The sequence below is a fragment of the Poecilia latipinna genome, unplaced genomic scaffold (genome assembly GCF_001443285.1).
Source record: "Poecilia latipinna isolate Pla-1442-1.1 unplaced genomic scaffold, P_latipinna-1.0 Scaffold3220, whole genome shotgun sequence".
NCBI classification, from domain to species: domain Eukaryota; kingdom Metazoa; phylum Chordata; class Actinopteri; order Cyprinodontiformes; family Poeciliidae; genus Poecilia; species Poecilia latipinna.
Window position 1 is genome coordinate 1 of NW_015115836.1, and position 15,206 is coordinate 15,206.

Sequence of the window (15,206 nt, forward strand, 5' to 3'; positions counted from 1 at the left end):
GCCGAGGGTACCTGCCCAAGCGTCAATATGTGACGAGTTGGGAGTGAGAATGTGTTGGTTTGTATGAAGGTGCAACTTCACACAAAAAAACAATCTCCCAGTTTTCAGATTTGCTCAGAGGAGTAAAGAAAAAGAAAGTCTTACATTTGTCTAGCCCTGTATAATATGCTATTGTTCTCACGCTTTAATCAATGACCCTATTAAATCTTTTCAACTGCGATTCTTTAGAAAAACCTACAATGCCGACCAGGATTTTAAAATCTGCTGAGGTAGAAAGAAAAGCCTAATGAGGATAAATACAAGCACTTCACATTATCATATAAAGCAGAGATTATAATAAATGATGTACTCCAACAATAAATTAACATATTTTCTGGGTAACAACTGTCCTTCGTTGCATCTAAAAGATTAGAAAGCCGCTAAAATCAATTCAGCTCACCTGTTCAGCCGCAGAAACGCACTCATCTCTCTCACAGCAATTACACGATCAAAGGTGGCTTCGTGAAATCGATGTCTGAAGTAATTGGTCTCAGCTGCTGTGCAACCTTGTTAGGAAACTGTGAGAGTTAACAGTTCAGCTCTCTGATCAGAGCAGGTGAAGCGATTTTCAGCCGTTTTCCTCCCAGTTTTAAGCTATGAACTCCCTGCATGTTATTGTTTACGTCTGGAAAATTCGCGCATGCGTACAACGCTGTAGGGCAAAAAGACGATTCTTTAAATTGACATCCATTATATCCGCGCTGGCGCGGTACAACGATTCCGTTAGCTAAATGAAACCTGGAGATGTAGGTAGTATTAATTTAGTCCAGTGCGCCACAGCAATAGGAAAAATAACCTAGAAAATCACTATAGAACAACTAAAACCCACTATTTTCTCGCTTTCTGTGTAGGTTAAGCTACACGCAGACTCGTTGCCATAGCAACAGACAACAACGCCCCTTTATGTATCAGGATTCAACACCAAAAAAACAACAACACTCAAACATTTCCCATATAAGTATCAGAACATTCAGTCCATTACAGTTTTATGTTTTTAGGCTCGATGTTTATTTTTGCGATTATCAATAAGTGATCGATGTGTTAGCTTAGCTACCGCTGCTAGTAGCTAAGCTAATATAGCGGAGGTTGATTAGCCAGTTCTACTGATGATCGGTCAGAGTTGGTGTTAGGTCGCCTGTTTTCATTTTTTAACTGAACCGAAACACTGAATTTCTCATCACATCTACATGCTATGGTTGTCGTAGCTAGCATAAGTCCTGCTTTCCTCTCCTTTGCATTTTTTCTTAGTTAAAAGTTTTTCCTGATGTTGCTAGTTTTCGCAAAGCACTGCGTCCCTTTTTCTTATATATTATCAGGCCTACATTTAAGATTTAGCGTGTAATATTGATAACTTAACAGAAAAAACAATGGTAGTCATTGTCAGCAAGCAGTCACTGGTCTTGTATGAAAATTAAATGTGTAAGAACAAAAAGGAAAGAGAAAACTGTAATGAGAAACTGAAAACTGATTTCCACAAAATAATTAATTTAGGTAAAAAATTATGCAATTTACCAGATTGAGGTCTAGGCTTTAACTAGGTCACTCCAGAACTTCCACTTTGTTGTTTTCAAGCCATTTAGTTCCAACTGGACGCTGGAAACAAAATATTCTCTTAGATTTCTATATATCTTACTGCATTCATTTTACCTTCACTTATTTAATATGGTATTTATTCATTAATATTTAGTCTTTTTTTATTTTTAGATAAATCAGTTTTCACTTTAACATTGAAGGGCTTTTGGTACTTTTTTAATTTTAAAAAATAATCTGTGAAACCAAATAAATGGGTAAAAATATTTAATGCATTTATACAAAATATTTGTTTTTGTAGAAAATATGTCACATTAAAGTTGGAAAGCTTTTTTATGGATTTTGTTGCTTTTCTTACATTTTTTCAGTACAGAAGCTGCCATTTCTAATTATGTGTCTCAAAGTGCAGCTGTGTAATATGTATTGCTTTGTTTTATATGAGTAGACTGAAAGCTTACATAATTTCCCTTTCATTTTTTATCACAACACTCCTCATGGATCATTGTGTTCTGCTGATGTGAAGATGATTTTGACTTTTCAAACAGATTATGTTCTGAGCTGAAGTCCTTCATACCAGGAGACAGTAGCCTGAGATTTATTTTTATTTTTTAAAGTCAGGCCTCACTGGGTTTGTCATTTCTTTTGATGTCATATCATGCAATGACATTTTAAGGTTAGGAACATGCGCCGTTTTTGAAAGACATCACCAGAAACTGAATCAAATCCGACATTTTATCAAAAGATCTGATGGGTCAGAACTGTGGAGATCAATTGAAAATAATAGCAAAGAATAAATTTTATTCATAAAGAGCAAAGTGAGAAATGAGAAGAAGTGACAAAATGTCTGCAGCAACAACTCTGAGAAAATCATCCCAGCTTTGATTGGGATGTGAGTAAAATGCATAAATTAGCATTTCTTCAAATAATCACCACGCTTAAAAAGAAATCCAGTTTTAGTAATGCTTGGTGATTTGTTGTAACATTTAGAAATTTGGAGCTTCTCTTTTCAGACATTGTTTATGCATGAATAAATTTACATTCTGGTTGCGTTTTTATCTGCTGTGTCCAAAATATATTCAGCTTTCACTTAAGAAAATATAAAAATAAAAACACAGACTGTATAAACAAGGAAATATGAAAAATAAAGGCTTCAGGCTGAACATTTTTTTTTCTCTTATTTATCGCAATCTGTTGCAGTGTTGGTCAAAATGTGAGCAAACCATGGTGACTGAGCTTTTACAAAAATCAATAAAAAACTAACATTGTGAAATCCATGACTTGGTGACAGAATAATGCATAAAACTTTACAGGAATGCAGAACTTATAAACGCTTTTTAAAAATTACCTAAACTTTTTAAGACAACAAAAAAATCAGATTCTTTATTTTTATACTAAAATACTAAATTATGTTTGAAAAAAAGTGAACAAGTCTGACGCATTTTGTAAAAAAGTTTATTTTAATGATGAATTTATTGTGAAATATTTATAAAAGATGTAATTACCTACAGTTGGTTTTGGTTTCAAAAGGTTTATGCGCAAAAGACACGTTTCTCCTGTCTGAATTTGTTTTGATGTCACGTCACTGTTCTTTTTATTTTTTAAGACAAAACTTGCCCTTAATATTATATATAAATTATAATTTTTATATGTTGTCTGTCTGATTACATATTTTTACAAGTTAAATCAGATTAATCAGTATCAAATGGATTACTAGTTTATTGAAGCAAAAAAAAATTTGATCCAAAATTATCTTTGTTTTTTTATTATTTTTGTTTTTTTACAAATTTTATTGCACTGAGACACAAACCTTCTGCACTGAAAACAGATTTAAAGTTTGAAAGTAACATAGTATTCTCCTGCTGCTACATGCATGTTTGCAATTTTCTCTAAAACCAACTTCATTTAGTTAAAATGACATTTTTCTGTTTTGATTGTAATTGCCATAAAAAGTTGTAAAACATGGCTGCAGAACAACAAGTTATAATCACAATCAGAACTTCAGTTTATTCAACACAAATGACGTAGAAGTCTGCATCCATAAAGATTAAAATTACACCTCTGTGCAGAGTTTGGAGAAATGACAGAATGAAGTTCGTGTAAAAGAATCATCAGTTTGATTTACTGCTAGACATGGCAGATTCTGATGCTGGCAACCGAAGACGCTTTTCCTCTTTCTGCCTTAAATGCTTGGCAGGTTTTTTCAGCAAACGTTTGGCTGATGAGGAGCAAAGGGGAGCAATCCTCCCAGCGTCAGCAAACTTACTTTACATAAACAGCGCAGGGAGTCAAACGCTCCCACTGGGAAGGTTTGGAAGTGTTTGGGGTGAGCCTAATTAAATTTAAGGGCATAAATGGGTAGCTAAAGACACAGAACATGTTGGAAAATGGTAAAAGCTTTAGTATTTGCTAAAAAGAAGTGTTGCATTCTGATTAAGAAAAACCAAAGCAATATAGAATGAAAATACATTTACTAACTTGTCCATTCACAAGAAAAGAAAAGGTGAAGAAACATATTTTGGATTTTTTTTTAGTATAGCTGCATTTCCACTGACAATATAAAATTGTGCAATTTCACTGCAGAAACAAACATTTGTTATCCAATAGATGTAGCTATCCAGATGCGCTAGCACAGCTCATCAGAACAGCAGATTTTACAAAAAGAAAAATAATGTGGAAAAAAACAGAAAATCTGACCAAAGCATTTTAAATGTAACATATTGAGTCATATTCCAAGGGCACTGCGCCGTTTCCTAGCAACCCCAGCCGAGCCCAGCCTGTTACCTAGCAACCCAAGTGGAGCTCCAGCACGTTTGGTTGGCTGCCATTTTTTCACTGTTTTGCTTTGTTGTTGATTTACTATTCAACAGCCATCATCAATAAAAGAATTTTTTGTCTATTAAAAATATTTTAGCATACTTGAGATAAGACAAACTAACTTACAAATAACTTTTCAGCTTGTTTTAAGTAAATAATTCCTTAAAATTGCTGAAAAAATTCTTGTTCCATTGGCAGATTATTTCACTTATAACAAGACATTTTTCTTATAATATAAATTAAATAATCTGCCAGAGCTTTTTCATCACTATCAAGGGATTATTGACTTAAAACAAGCTAACATAACTTGCTGAAAAGTTACTTGTAAGTTATATTTGTTTCATTTTAATTGTAAAAATATAGTTGCACTAGAAACCAGACTAAGAATACTAAGATTTCCTGGTTTTGCAGTGCATTTCTTGGGAGCTGAGTCTAAATGCCAAGTTTTTTCAGTAAAATCCGATGCTACATAAATGTGTTCTATATTACACGTTTTTCTCCTTCCTCCTCCATCTTGTCCGTTGACTCGAGCTTTTGTTCTCCTTGCTGCTGTTTGCAAATCTGGTTTCTCCAGGCCACTCCAGGGTATTGTTGGTGTTTTGATTTGAAAATCCTCTTTAACAAGGTCAGAAATCTGCTTTGTTCCTTTTTCCTCTAAAATAAGAGCATGTTTAAAATGGAGTAGCGAATTCTGCTCTCCTCTCTGAACCAGCTTGCTCTGTAATTGCCCCTCTTGGGACTCAGGCTTCATTTATTGCCCAGTGAGGAGGCAGAATCTGCTGCAGAATAAGTGAAACAATTGAAGGTATCTTAGAAAACAAACTTCTTTTTTTTTTTTTTGTCCTGTTATGTCAACAATCTGTCCAATCCGCCATTAAAACAAAGTTTTCAAGTTGGTTATGTAAAGATTTTAATCCACTGTTTCAATGTAATTGCATGGAGTTACAATCAAAAGAAAGAAGCGAGGCTTTGATTCGTTAAAGCGNAGCGGAGGTTGATTAGCCAGTTCTACTGATGATCGGTCAGAGTTGGTGTTAGGTCGCCTGTTTTCATTTTTTAACTGAACCGAAACACTGAATTTCTCATCACATCTACATGCTATGGTTGTCGTAGCTAGCATAAGTCCTGCTTTCCTCTCCTTTGCATTTTTTCTTAGTTAAAAGTTTTTCCTGATGTTGCTAGTTTTCGCAAAGCACTGCGTCCCTTTTTCTTATATATTATCAGGCCTACATTTAAGATTTAGCGTGTAATATTGATAACTTAACAGAAAAAACAATGGTAGTCATTGTCAGCAAGCAGTCACTGGTCTTGTATGAAAATTAAATGTGTAAGAACAAAAAGGAAAGAGAAAACTGTAATGAGAAACTGAAAACTGATTTCCACAAAATAATTAATTTAGGTAAAAAATTATGCAATTTACCAGATTGAGGTCTAGGCTTTAACTAGGTCACTCCAGAACTTCCACTTTGTTGTTTTCAAGCCATTTAGTTCCAACTGGACGCTGGAAACAAAATATTCTCTTAGATTTCTATATATCTTACTGCATTCATTTTACCTTCACTTATTTAATATGGTATTTATTCATTAATATTTAGTCTTTTTTTATTTTTAGATAAATCAGTTTTCACTTTAACATTGAAGGGCTTTTGGTACTTTTTTAATTTTAAAAAATAATCTGTGAAACCAAATAAATGGGTAAAAATATTTAATGCATTTATACAAAATATTTGTTTTTGTAGAAAATATGTCACATTAAAGTTGGAAAGCTTTTTTATGGATTTTGTTGCTTTTCTTACATTTTTTCAGTACAGAAGCTGCCATTTCTAATTATGTGTCTCAAAGTGCAGCTGTGTAATATGTATTGCTTTGTTTTATATGAGTAGACTGAAAGCTTACATAATTTCCCTTTCATTTTTTATCACAACACTCCTCATGGATCATTGTGTTCTGCTGATGTGAAGATGATTTTGACTTTTCAAACAGATTATGTTCTGAGCTGAAGTCCTTCATACCAGGAGACAGTAGCCTGAGATTTATTTTTATTTTTTAAAGTCAGGCCTCACTGGGTTTGTCATTTCTTTTGATGTCATATCATGCAATGACATTTTAAGGTTAGGAACATGCGCCGTTTTTGAAAGACATCACCAGAAACTGAATCAAATCCGACATTTTATCAAAAGATCTGATGGGTCAGAACTGTGGAGATCAATTGAAAATAATAGCAAAGAATAAATTTTATTCATAAAGAGCAAAGTGAGAAATGAGAAGAAGTGACAAAATGTCTGCAGCAACAACTCTGAGAAAATCATCCCAGCTTTGATTGGGATGTGAGTAAAATGCATAAATTAGCATTTCTTCAAATAATCACCACGCTTAAAAAGAAATCCAGTTTTAGTAATGCTTGGTGATTTGTTGTAACATTTAGAAATTTGGAGCTTCTCTTTTCAGACATTGTTTATGCATGAATAAATTTACATTCTGGTTGCGTTTTTATCTGCTGTGTCCAAAATATATTCAGCTTTCACTTAAGAAAATATAAAAATAAAAACACAGACTGTATAAACAAGGAAATATGAAAAATAAAGGCTTCAGGCTGAACATTTTTTTTTCTCTTATTTATCGCAATCTGTTGCAGTGTTGGTCAAAATGTGAGCAAACCATGGTGACTGAGCTTTTACAAAAATCAATAAAAAACTAACATTGTGAAATCCATGACTTGGTGACAGAATAATGCATAAAACTTTACAGGAATGCAGAACTTATAAACGCTTTTTAAAAATTACCTAAACTTTTTAAGACAACAAAAAAATCAGATTCTTTATTTTTATACTAAAATACTAAATTATGTTTGAAAAAAAGTGAACAAGTCTGTCGCATTTTGTAAAAAAGTTTATTTTAATGATGAATTTATTGTGAAATATTTATAAAAGATGTAATTACCTACAGTTGGTTTTGGTTTCAAAAGGTTTATGCGCAAAAGACACGTTTCTCCTGTCTGAATTTGTTTTGATGTCACGTCACTGTTCTTTTTATTTTTTAAGACAAAACTTGCTCTTAATATTATATATAAATTATAATTTTTATATGTTGTCTGTCTGATTACATATTTTTACAAGTTAAATCAGATTAATCAGTATCAAATGGATTACTAGTTTATTGAAGCAAAAAAAAATTTGATCCAAAATTATCTTTGTTTTTTTATTATTTTTGTTTTTTTACAAATTTTATTGCACTGAGACACAAACCTTCTGCACTGAAAACAGATTTAAAGTTTGAAAGTAACATAGTATTCTCCTGCTGCTACATGCATGTTTGCAATTTTCTCTAAAACCAACTTCATTTAGTTAAAATGACATTTTTCTGTTTTGATTGTAATTGCCATAAAAAGTTGTAAAACATGGCTGCAGAACAACAAGTTATAATCACAATCAGAACTTCAGTTTATTCAACACAAATGACGTAGAAGTCTGCATCCATAAAGATTAAAATTACACCTCTGTGCAGAGTTTGGAGAAATGACAGAATGAAGTTCGTGTAAAAGAATCATCAGTTTGATTTACTGCTAGACATGGCAGATTCTGATGCTGGCAACCGAAGACGCTTTTCCTCTTTCTGCCTTAAATGCTTGGCAGGTTTTTTCAGCAAACGTTTGGCTGATGAGGAGCAAAGGGGAGCAATCCTCCCAGCGTCAGCAAACTTACTTTACATAAACAGCGCAGGGAGTCAAACGCTCCCACTGGGAAGGTTTGGAAGTGTTTGGGGTGAGCCTAATTAAATTTAAGGGCATAAATGGGTAGCTAAAGACACAGAACATGTTGGAAAATGGTAAAAGCTTTAGTATTTGCTAAAAAGAAGTGTTGCATTCTGATTAAGAAAAACCAAAGCAATATAGAATGAAAATACATTTACTAACTTGTCCATTCACAAGAAAAGAAAAGGTGAAGAAACATATTTTGGATTTTTTTTTAGTATAGCTGCATTTCCACTGACAATATAAAATTGTGCAATTTCACTGCAGAAACAAACATTTGTTATCCAATAGATGTAGCTATCCAGATGCGCTAGCACAGCTCATCAGAACAGCAGATTTTACAAAAAGAAAAATAATGTGGAAAAAAACAGAAAATCTGACCAAAGCATTTTAAATGTAACATATTGAGTCATATTCCAAGGGCACTGCGCCGTTTCCTAGCAACCCCAGCCGAGCCCAGCCTGTTACCTAGCAACCCAAGTGGAGCTCCAGCACGTTTGGTTGGCTGCCATTTTTTCACTGTTTTGCTTTGTTGTTGATTTACTATTCAACAGCCATCATCAATAAAAGAATTTTTTGTCTATTAAAAATATTTTAGCATACTTGAGATAAGACAAACTAACTTACAAATAACTTTTCAGCTTGTTTTAAGTAAATAATTCCTTAAAATTGCTGAAAAAATTCTTGTTCCATTGGCAGATTATTTCACTTATAACAAGACATTTTTCTTATAATATAAATTAAATAATCTGCCAGAGCTTTTTCATCACTATCAAGGGATTATTGACTTAAAACAAGCTAACATAACTTGCTGAAAAGTTACTTGTAAGTTATATTTGTTTCATTTTAATTGTAAAAATATAGTTGCACTAGAAACCAGACTAAGAATACTAAGATTTCCTGGTTTTGCAGTGCATTTCTTGGGAGCTGAGTCTAAATGCCAAGTTTTTTCAGTAAAATCCGATGCTACATAAATGTGTTCTATATTACACGTTTTTCTCCTTCCTCCTCCATCTTGTCCGTTGACTCGAGCTTTTGTTCTCCTTGCTGCTGTTTGCAAATCTGGTTTCTCCAGGCCACTCCAGGGTATTGTTGGTGTTTTGATTTGAAAATCCTCTTTAACAAGGTCAGAAATCTGCTTTGTTCCTTTTTCCTCTAAAATAAGAGCATGTTTAAAATGGAGTAGCGAATTCTGCTCTCCTCTCTGAACCAGCTTGCTCTGTAATTGCCCCTCTTGGGACTCAGGCTTCATTTATTGCCCAGTGAGGAGGCAGAATCTGCTGCAGAATAAGTGAAACAATTGAAGGTATCTTAGAAAACAAACTTCTTTTTTTTTTTTTTGTCCTGTTATGTCAACAATCTGTCCAATCCGCCATTAAAACAAAGTTTTCAAGTTGGTTATGTAAAGATTTTAATCCACTGTTTCAATGTAATTGCATGGAGTTACAATCAAAAGAAAGAAGCGAGGCTTTGATTCGTTAAAGCGCCATGTATTGACTAAACAAATCCCTTTTCACCCACTGGGTCAATTGCTTGTTCAGATTTGCATATTCATTTTCCTAGATTGCGTCGTCTTTCATGTTTGAAGCCAACTGATAAGGATGTTTTGGTGATTACATGTTGCAGGAAGAGATATTTAAACAAACCCTCACCCATCACACAATACACTACAAGATAATATTCATAATTTTAAGCCTGCTAAGATTGTCCTTTGTTCCTCCCTGGAGTCAGCATGCTGTTTCTCTGTCATTATGCACAGTAGGATTGTCACTTTTTCAACACGATACATTCAAATATATACTTAACGGTGGAGTATCATGTATTTTTCAGGCACATAATTCCATTTTGTTGCACATTTAAGTAACTATTTTACCTTTAAATATGACTTTCTAATTATGCGTCTGTCTGTTTAAGAAACTCTTGCTCTTTCTGAAACTCTGCCTTCAGGAAGTCATCTCAACATGGCTCCCCTATTAACCCTCTACTAACTGTGGTGAAGCATATGTTTTTTTGTAGCATTGTTTTATTTTCCAAAGATTTAAAAACAAAAATCCACCAGAAAACTAAAAATGAGTCATTGTTTGGGGCTTTTGCAGGATAATGATCTAAAAAAAAAATAACCAAACCAACAAACAAATGGCTCACCAAACATAAAACCAACCATCTTCCATAGAAATCTCAGTCCCCAGACCGACATCCAATAGAAAACCTTCGCAGTAATTTGTTTTTTGTTTATTTCTAACATGAACTTTTTTGGCATTTCAGGCATTCCATACAGGGAAGCTGGATCCCTACATGTGCCAGCACAGATTTGCTCCACAAAAAATACATCTAATCATAAATCCTAATTTGATTGAATTTATTAAATCAAGACAGGATCCATCGTTAAGTAGGCGTCCCACACTGATGTAATAATAACCTGCGCTTGTCTGACCTTCAAGTTTGACCTTCAGCCGCTGGGATTATTTCTGTCTCTCTTCAAATCACCTTTGCAGTGATTGGAAGAGAAGAGAGAATAAGTTAGGATGCAGAATTTTGAAGGATTTAGAGGGATTATGCAGGTAAGAGCCATCTAATGAAATGTCAAAGAAAACAAAGAACCATTTATGAAGATTCTCACTCATCCAGGGGACACACTGCAAAAAATACAAATATTACCAAGTATTTTCATCTAGAATCCAGTGCAAATGTATTAGTACATTTCAAATAAGACAAAGCTAACTTTTTAAGATGATGGGAGCTTGTTTTAGGTCAATAATTCCTTAGTATTAATGAAAAAACAGGAAAAAACTAAAATCAAGCAAATAAAATTGTCTGATATTTATTGTAGATCCAGAATTTTGAAGGGATTTTTTACGACGGCGTATTAGAGCCTTTGTAGATTAAATAAAAGACTAAATTTCCACCAATAAATCAGAAACTCTGTGATTAATCTAAGAAATTGTCTAGAAAAAAATTTGAAAATAAAATTTCGACATTTGAAATTCAAAATTGTTTACTAAATTTCTATTAGACTAAAATTTTGATTTTTTTTTGGCAAAATTTCCTTGTTTTTTTATAGAAAATGTCTGAGATTTCTCTGAAAAATTTCTGGTTTTTGGAAGTAATTTACTATTACTGAATTTTGTGATTAATCTCATAAATTTTCTAGAAAACTTGGAAATTTTACAAAAAAACATTTGAATTTCAGAGATGTTCATGTTTTTTGTAGAAAATGTCTGATAATCTAAAAATTTATTTGTTTTTCTACCATGTTTCCTTATTTTTTCAAGAACATTTCTGAGAATACTCTCAAAGTTTGTTTTTTTTCTTGGAAGATATTTACTACTTGTTACTACTTTAAGTTTTCATGTTTGCTGCATTGAAACAGACGTCCAGTTTTCAGTTTCTTTTGGGCTCGACTGAATAAATTTATTTTCAGTTATAAGAACAGGATTTGGGTCATTTTGTTTCAAAATGTTCTCTATGTATAGTCAAGTTTAACAAAGAATAAAATCTGATTTGGGAGCTGCAGAGTCGGCTTTTCAGTAAACGTCTCTTCATTGGTTATAAAAACATAAAACTTGGTTATAAAAACACAAATACTTATTGTTGTACTTTACTTTTTCCTGTGTAAAAAAATTACAGAATTTTTACTCTGATTATAAATTAAAAGTCTCCATCTGCATCTAATTGGGCCAAAATTTGTTTAATTTCTGAGTTGCAGTTGGCCACTCTGTGGACACCTCTGGTTTAATCCGTCCAAATCCTCTGAATCACAGTTTAGCTCAATAAAACGGATGAAGCTGTGAGGAGCAGTGGTGCTGCACAAAGAAATGGTTGGCAGCAAACCGCCACAATTAGCAGCTAAACAGACATTTCCCTCAGCAGCAGGCGTCGACTAAACAGAGGTAAAAGCAGAGTAAATATTGAACCTTCAGCAGGTGGAGCACGCTAATGCTAATGCTAACGTTTCATGACTTGATACTAAATAAGCTACTGGATGCTAACAAGTTGTTTACAGCTACAAACAACACTAAAGGAGGGTAGAACTTTTTTTTTTTTTACAAAAGTGGCACTCTGTCAACATATTTCTACTCATGTAAGAGTAGAAATACTTCATAATAAAATTACTCAAGTAAAAGTAAAAAGTACAGCGCAGTAATGAGTAATTTTTTTTATTAATTTTTTAAAAAGTATTTTTTTTTCTTAAATTAATTTAAAAAAATAATTAAAATTGAGGAAAAAGTTCTAGTTATAAGTGAAATAATCTGTAATATATTTTAACTTATAAATGACTTGCATTTATAAATTAGGAAAAAACTGGCAGATTATTTCACTTATAACTAGAACTTTTTCCTCAATTTTAATTCATTTTTTAAATTATTTTTTTACTTGAAACAAACTCCTATATCTTACTAAAAAGTTACTTTTAAGTTAGTTTCGTCTTGTAGTTTATTTGTAGCAAATTATGAAACACTTAATCCAACTGAACTGAAAACTTAACTGGCTGTTAGTATGTAAATAATAATTTTTTATAATAAAATGTACCAAAAAGTTAAAACTTTAGAAAGAAAAAACGCTTTATTTCAGTGTTTCAATGAGTTTCAGATGCAAAATAATTGTAATGATCAGTTTTTTTTAGATTGCTGCCGTTAATCTCTGCTGTTAGTAAAACTCAACAGTAATGGCTGAAAACCCAGTGAGCGTTTCATTTGTCATTTTCTCTTCCTGGTTTTATTTACGCCTCCTCCCTCTGCGTCTTGTTCTTGTTCTCCCAGAGTCATTGATGCGATTTGAGCTCTGCCAAATGTAATCTTCTTTTAATTAAGTCGTGCTGGAAACGTCACTTTCAAACTCTTTCTTCTTCTCGTTTTTCTTGCCGTCTTATCGTCTTTTACATGATTTGGTGTCATTGTTTACATTATCTCAACTCTTTCCTTTAACTCTGTGCATCTTTCACCTATAATCTACTCCAGGGTTGTCCAAAGTGCGGCCCGAGGGCCATTTGTGGCCCTTTGGCTGATTTTGTGTGGTCCCCAACAGCAATTCAAAAATTATACAAATTTAGACTTTTAATTTGTAATTAGGGTAAAAATTATTACCAGCATAATTTTTTTTTACAAAGGAAAATGTAAAGTACAACAAAAACTATTTGAGATTTTATAACCAAGAAACGTTTACTGAAAAAACAACTTTGATTTTCAGTAAAATCAGCTTTTATTCTTTATTAAAGTTAGCTAAACATAGGAAGCGTTTTGAAAGAAAGTGACCCAAATCCTGTTCATTTTACTGAAAATAAATTTATTCAACTGAACCCAAAAGAAAATGAAAACTCTCTTTCTTTATGAAACGTGCAAATCATAAAAAGTAGGAAATTTCTGCCAAAAATTTCAGAAAGTTTGAGAGTAATCTTAGACATTTTCTTTAAAAAAAAAAAAAAACAAAACAAAACAAAAAAAACAAGGAAATTTGACAGAAAATAATTTAGATAAATATCAGAAATTTTTTGCAAAAAAAGTGAAAAGTTCTGAATTTCAAATGTTGGAATTTTTTAAAGACAATTTTCAAAAAAATTTATAACTTTTTGGCACTTACTTCTTTTTCTGTCAACATTTGCCCTAAAACACAGTTGTAAAAATCGCTTCCCAGTTTTGAATCTTTAATAAATATATTTCTTTTCGCTCTGCGTCTCCTGCATTAAGTGTTTTGTTATTTTCTCTCCCATTTCTGACATGATGTAGCCTCTGCTAAGTGTAATCTTCTTTTCATTAAGACGTGCTGAAATCGTCACTCTCAGTCTGATGTTATACTTTCTTTTCTTGCCCTCTTATCATTTTTATCGACTTCGCCGTCATTGTTTTCATTATCTCAACTCTTTCCTTTAAATCTCTCAAACTTTCATCTACAATCTACTGACTCATTCCTGTTTTTTCTGCTTTTGTCTCTGATTTCTCCTCTGCTGTGCTCCGTCCGTCCTTTCTCTGGCGCTGCAGTCTCAGCACCACGAGGAGGAAAAGCGAGCGCTCAGCCGGGAAATCATTGTTCTCAACAATCACCTCATGGAGGCAAAGATCACCATCAACAAGCTCAGAGAGGACAACGTGAGTAAGCGCCTCCCAGGAACTGATTTCCGCAGATTTGAGTTTTCTGAATGAAACATTTTCCAGCTTCGCCACGAATTAAAAACCCACCTACTGCATATTTTTGGGAGGGGACATATCTGCGTTTTCTTTGCTTAGTCAGTGATTTTTTTGGAAGCAGAAATAACAACTCTTCAAAAATCTGCTTCCTCCCTCTCACTATTGATGCTTCAAGTCGTCGCCACTGTATTTCTGCTGCATCCTGGATATTTGTGCTTCAAGGTGCCACAGCAGATAGAGGAATTAACTCTAAGCCACTGGGTGTTTTATAGTGATTATACAGAAATCAATGAGCTTCCTCGGGGTGGGGAGAAGTCGGAGTCTGATTCTCAGCTCAAGGGCACATGGCAATCTAGTGCCTCGCTTTCTTTGAAGTGATTTTACTGGCTTTCAGTGTGCAGCCTCTAAGTTCGGTTGGGTCTTTTTTCCTCCCTCTTTCTCCTCTATGGCCCTTATTAGCACTTCTGAGGTACATAGCACTTTGCCAATTCCCCTCGATCCATCTGAGCCAGCAGTTAGGCAGACATTTCCTCCAGAGGAAGAGTGCAGAGAGAGGGAGACGTGCAATGCTTTGACTCCTCGTAGATTGCTTCTGATTTATTTTTGTCAAACTCGATGCTTTAAATGGGATCTTTTATGTAAAATTCACATTTTGGATGTTTTTATTCTTCCATTTGGGTCCTAGAATGTTTTTTAGAAGCAGTTAAGTGTTTTAATAAAATCACCCAATTAGCTAATGGCTTTTTGGTGACTGGAAAATGAGCGGTTTCACAAACCTCCTGATTGGTAGGTCATGCTTCGCCATTACCTAGCAACCAAACTGGAGCTTCAGCACAATTGGTCAGCTGGTTTTACTGCTCTACACTGCAAAAATACAACATCTCACAAAGCATTTTTGGTCTAGTTTTTATGGCAAATATTTGAAATAAGACAAAACTAACTTATAAGTA

General features: G+C 33.5%; 1 protein-coding gene across 1 annotated transcript in view; it reads left to right on the plus strand.

The window, feature by feature from the left end:
- Window positions 1-14,064: 14,064 nt before the first annotated feature.
- Window positions 14,065-15,206, plus strand: part of LOC106940423 (brain-enriched guanylate kinase-associated protein-like) — a gene marked incomplete at its 5' end in the record, with an annotated part of 11,634 nt that continues 10,492 nt past the window's right edge. The window contains one exon of the mRNA XM_015023170.1: window positions 14,065-14,217. Coding sequence (XP_014878656.1) covers window positions 14,065-14,217 — 153 coding nt within the window. The remainder of the gene's footprint in view (window positions 14,218-15,206) is intronic.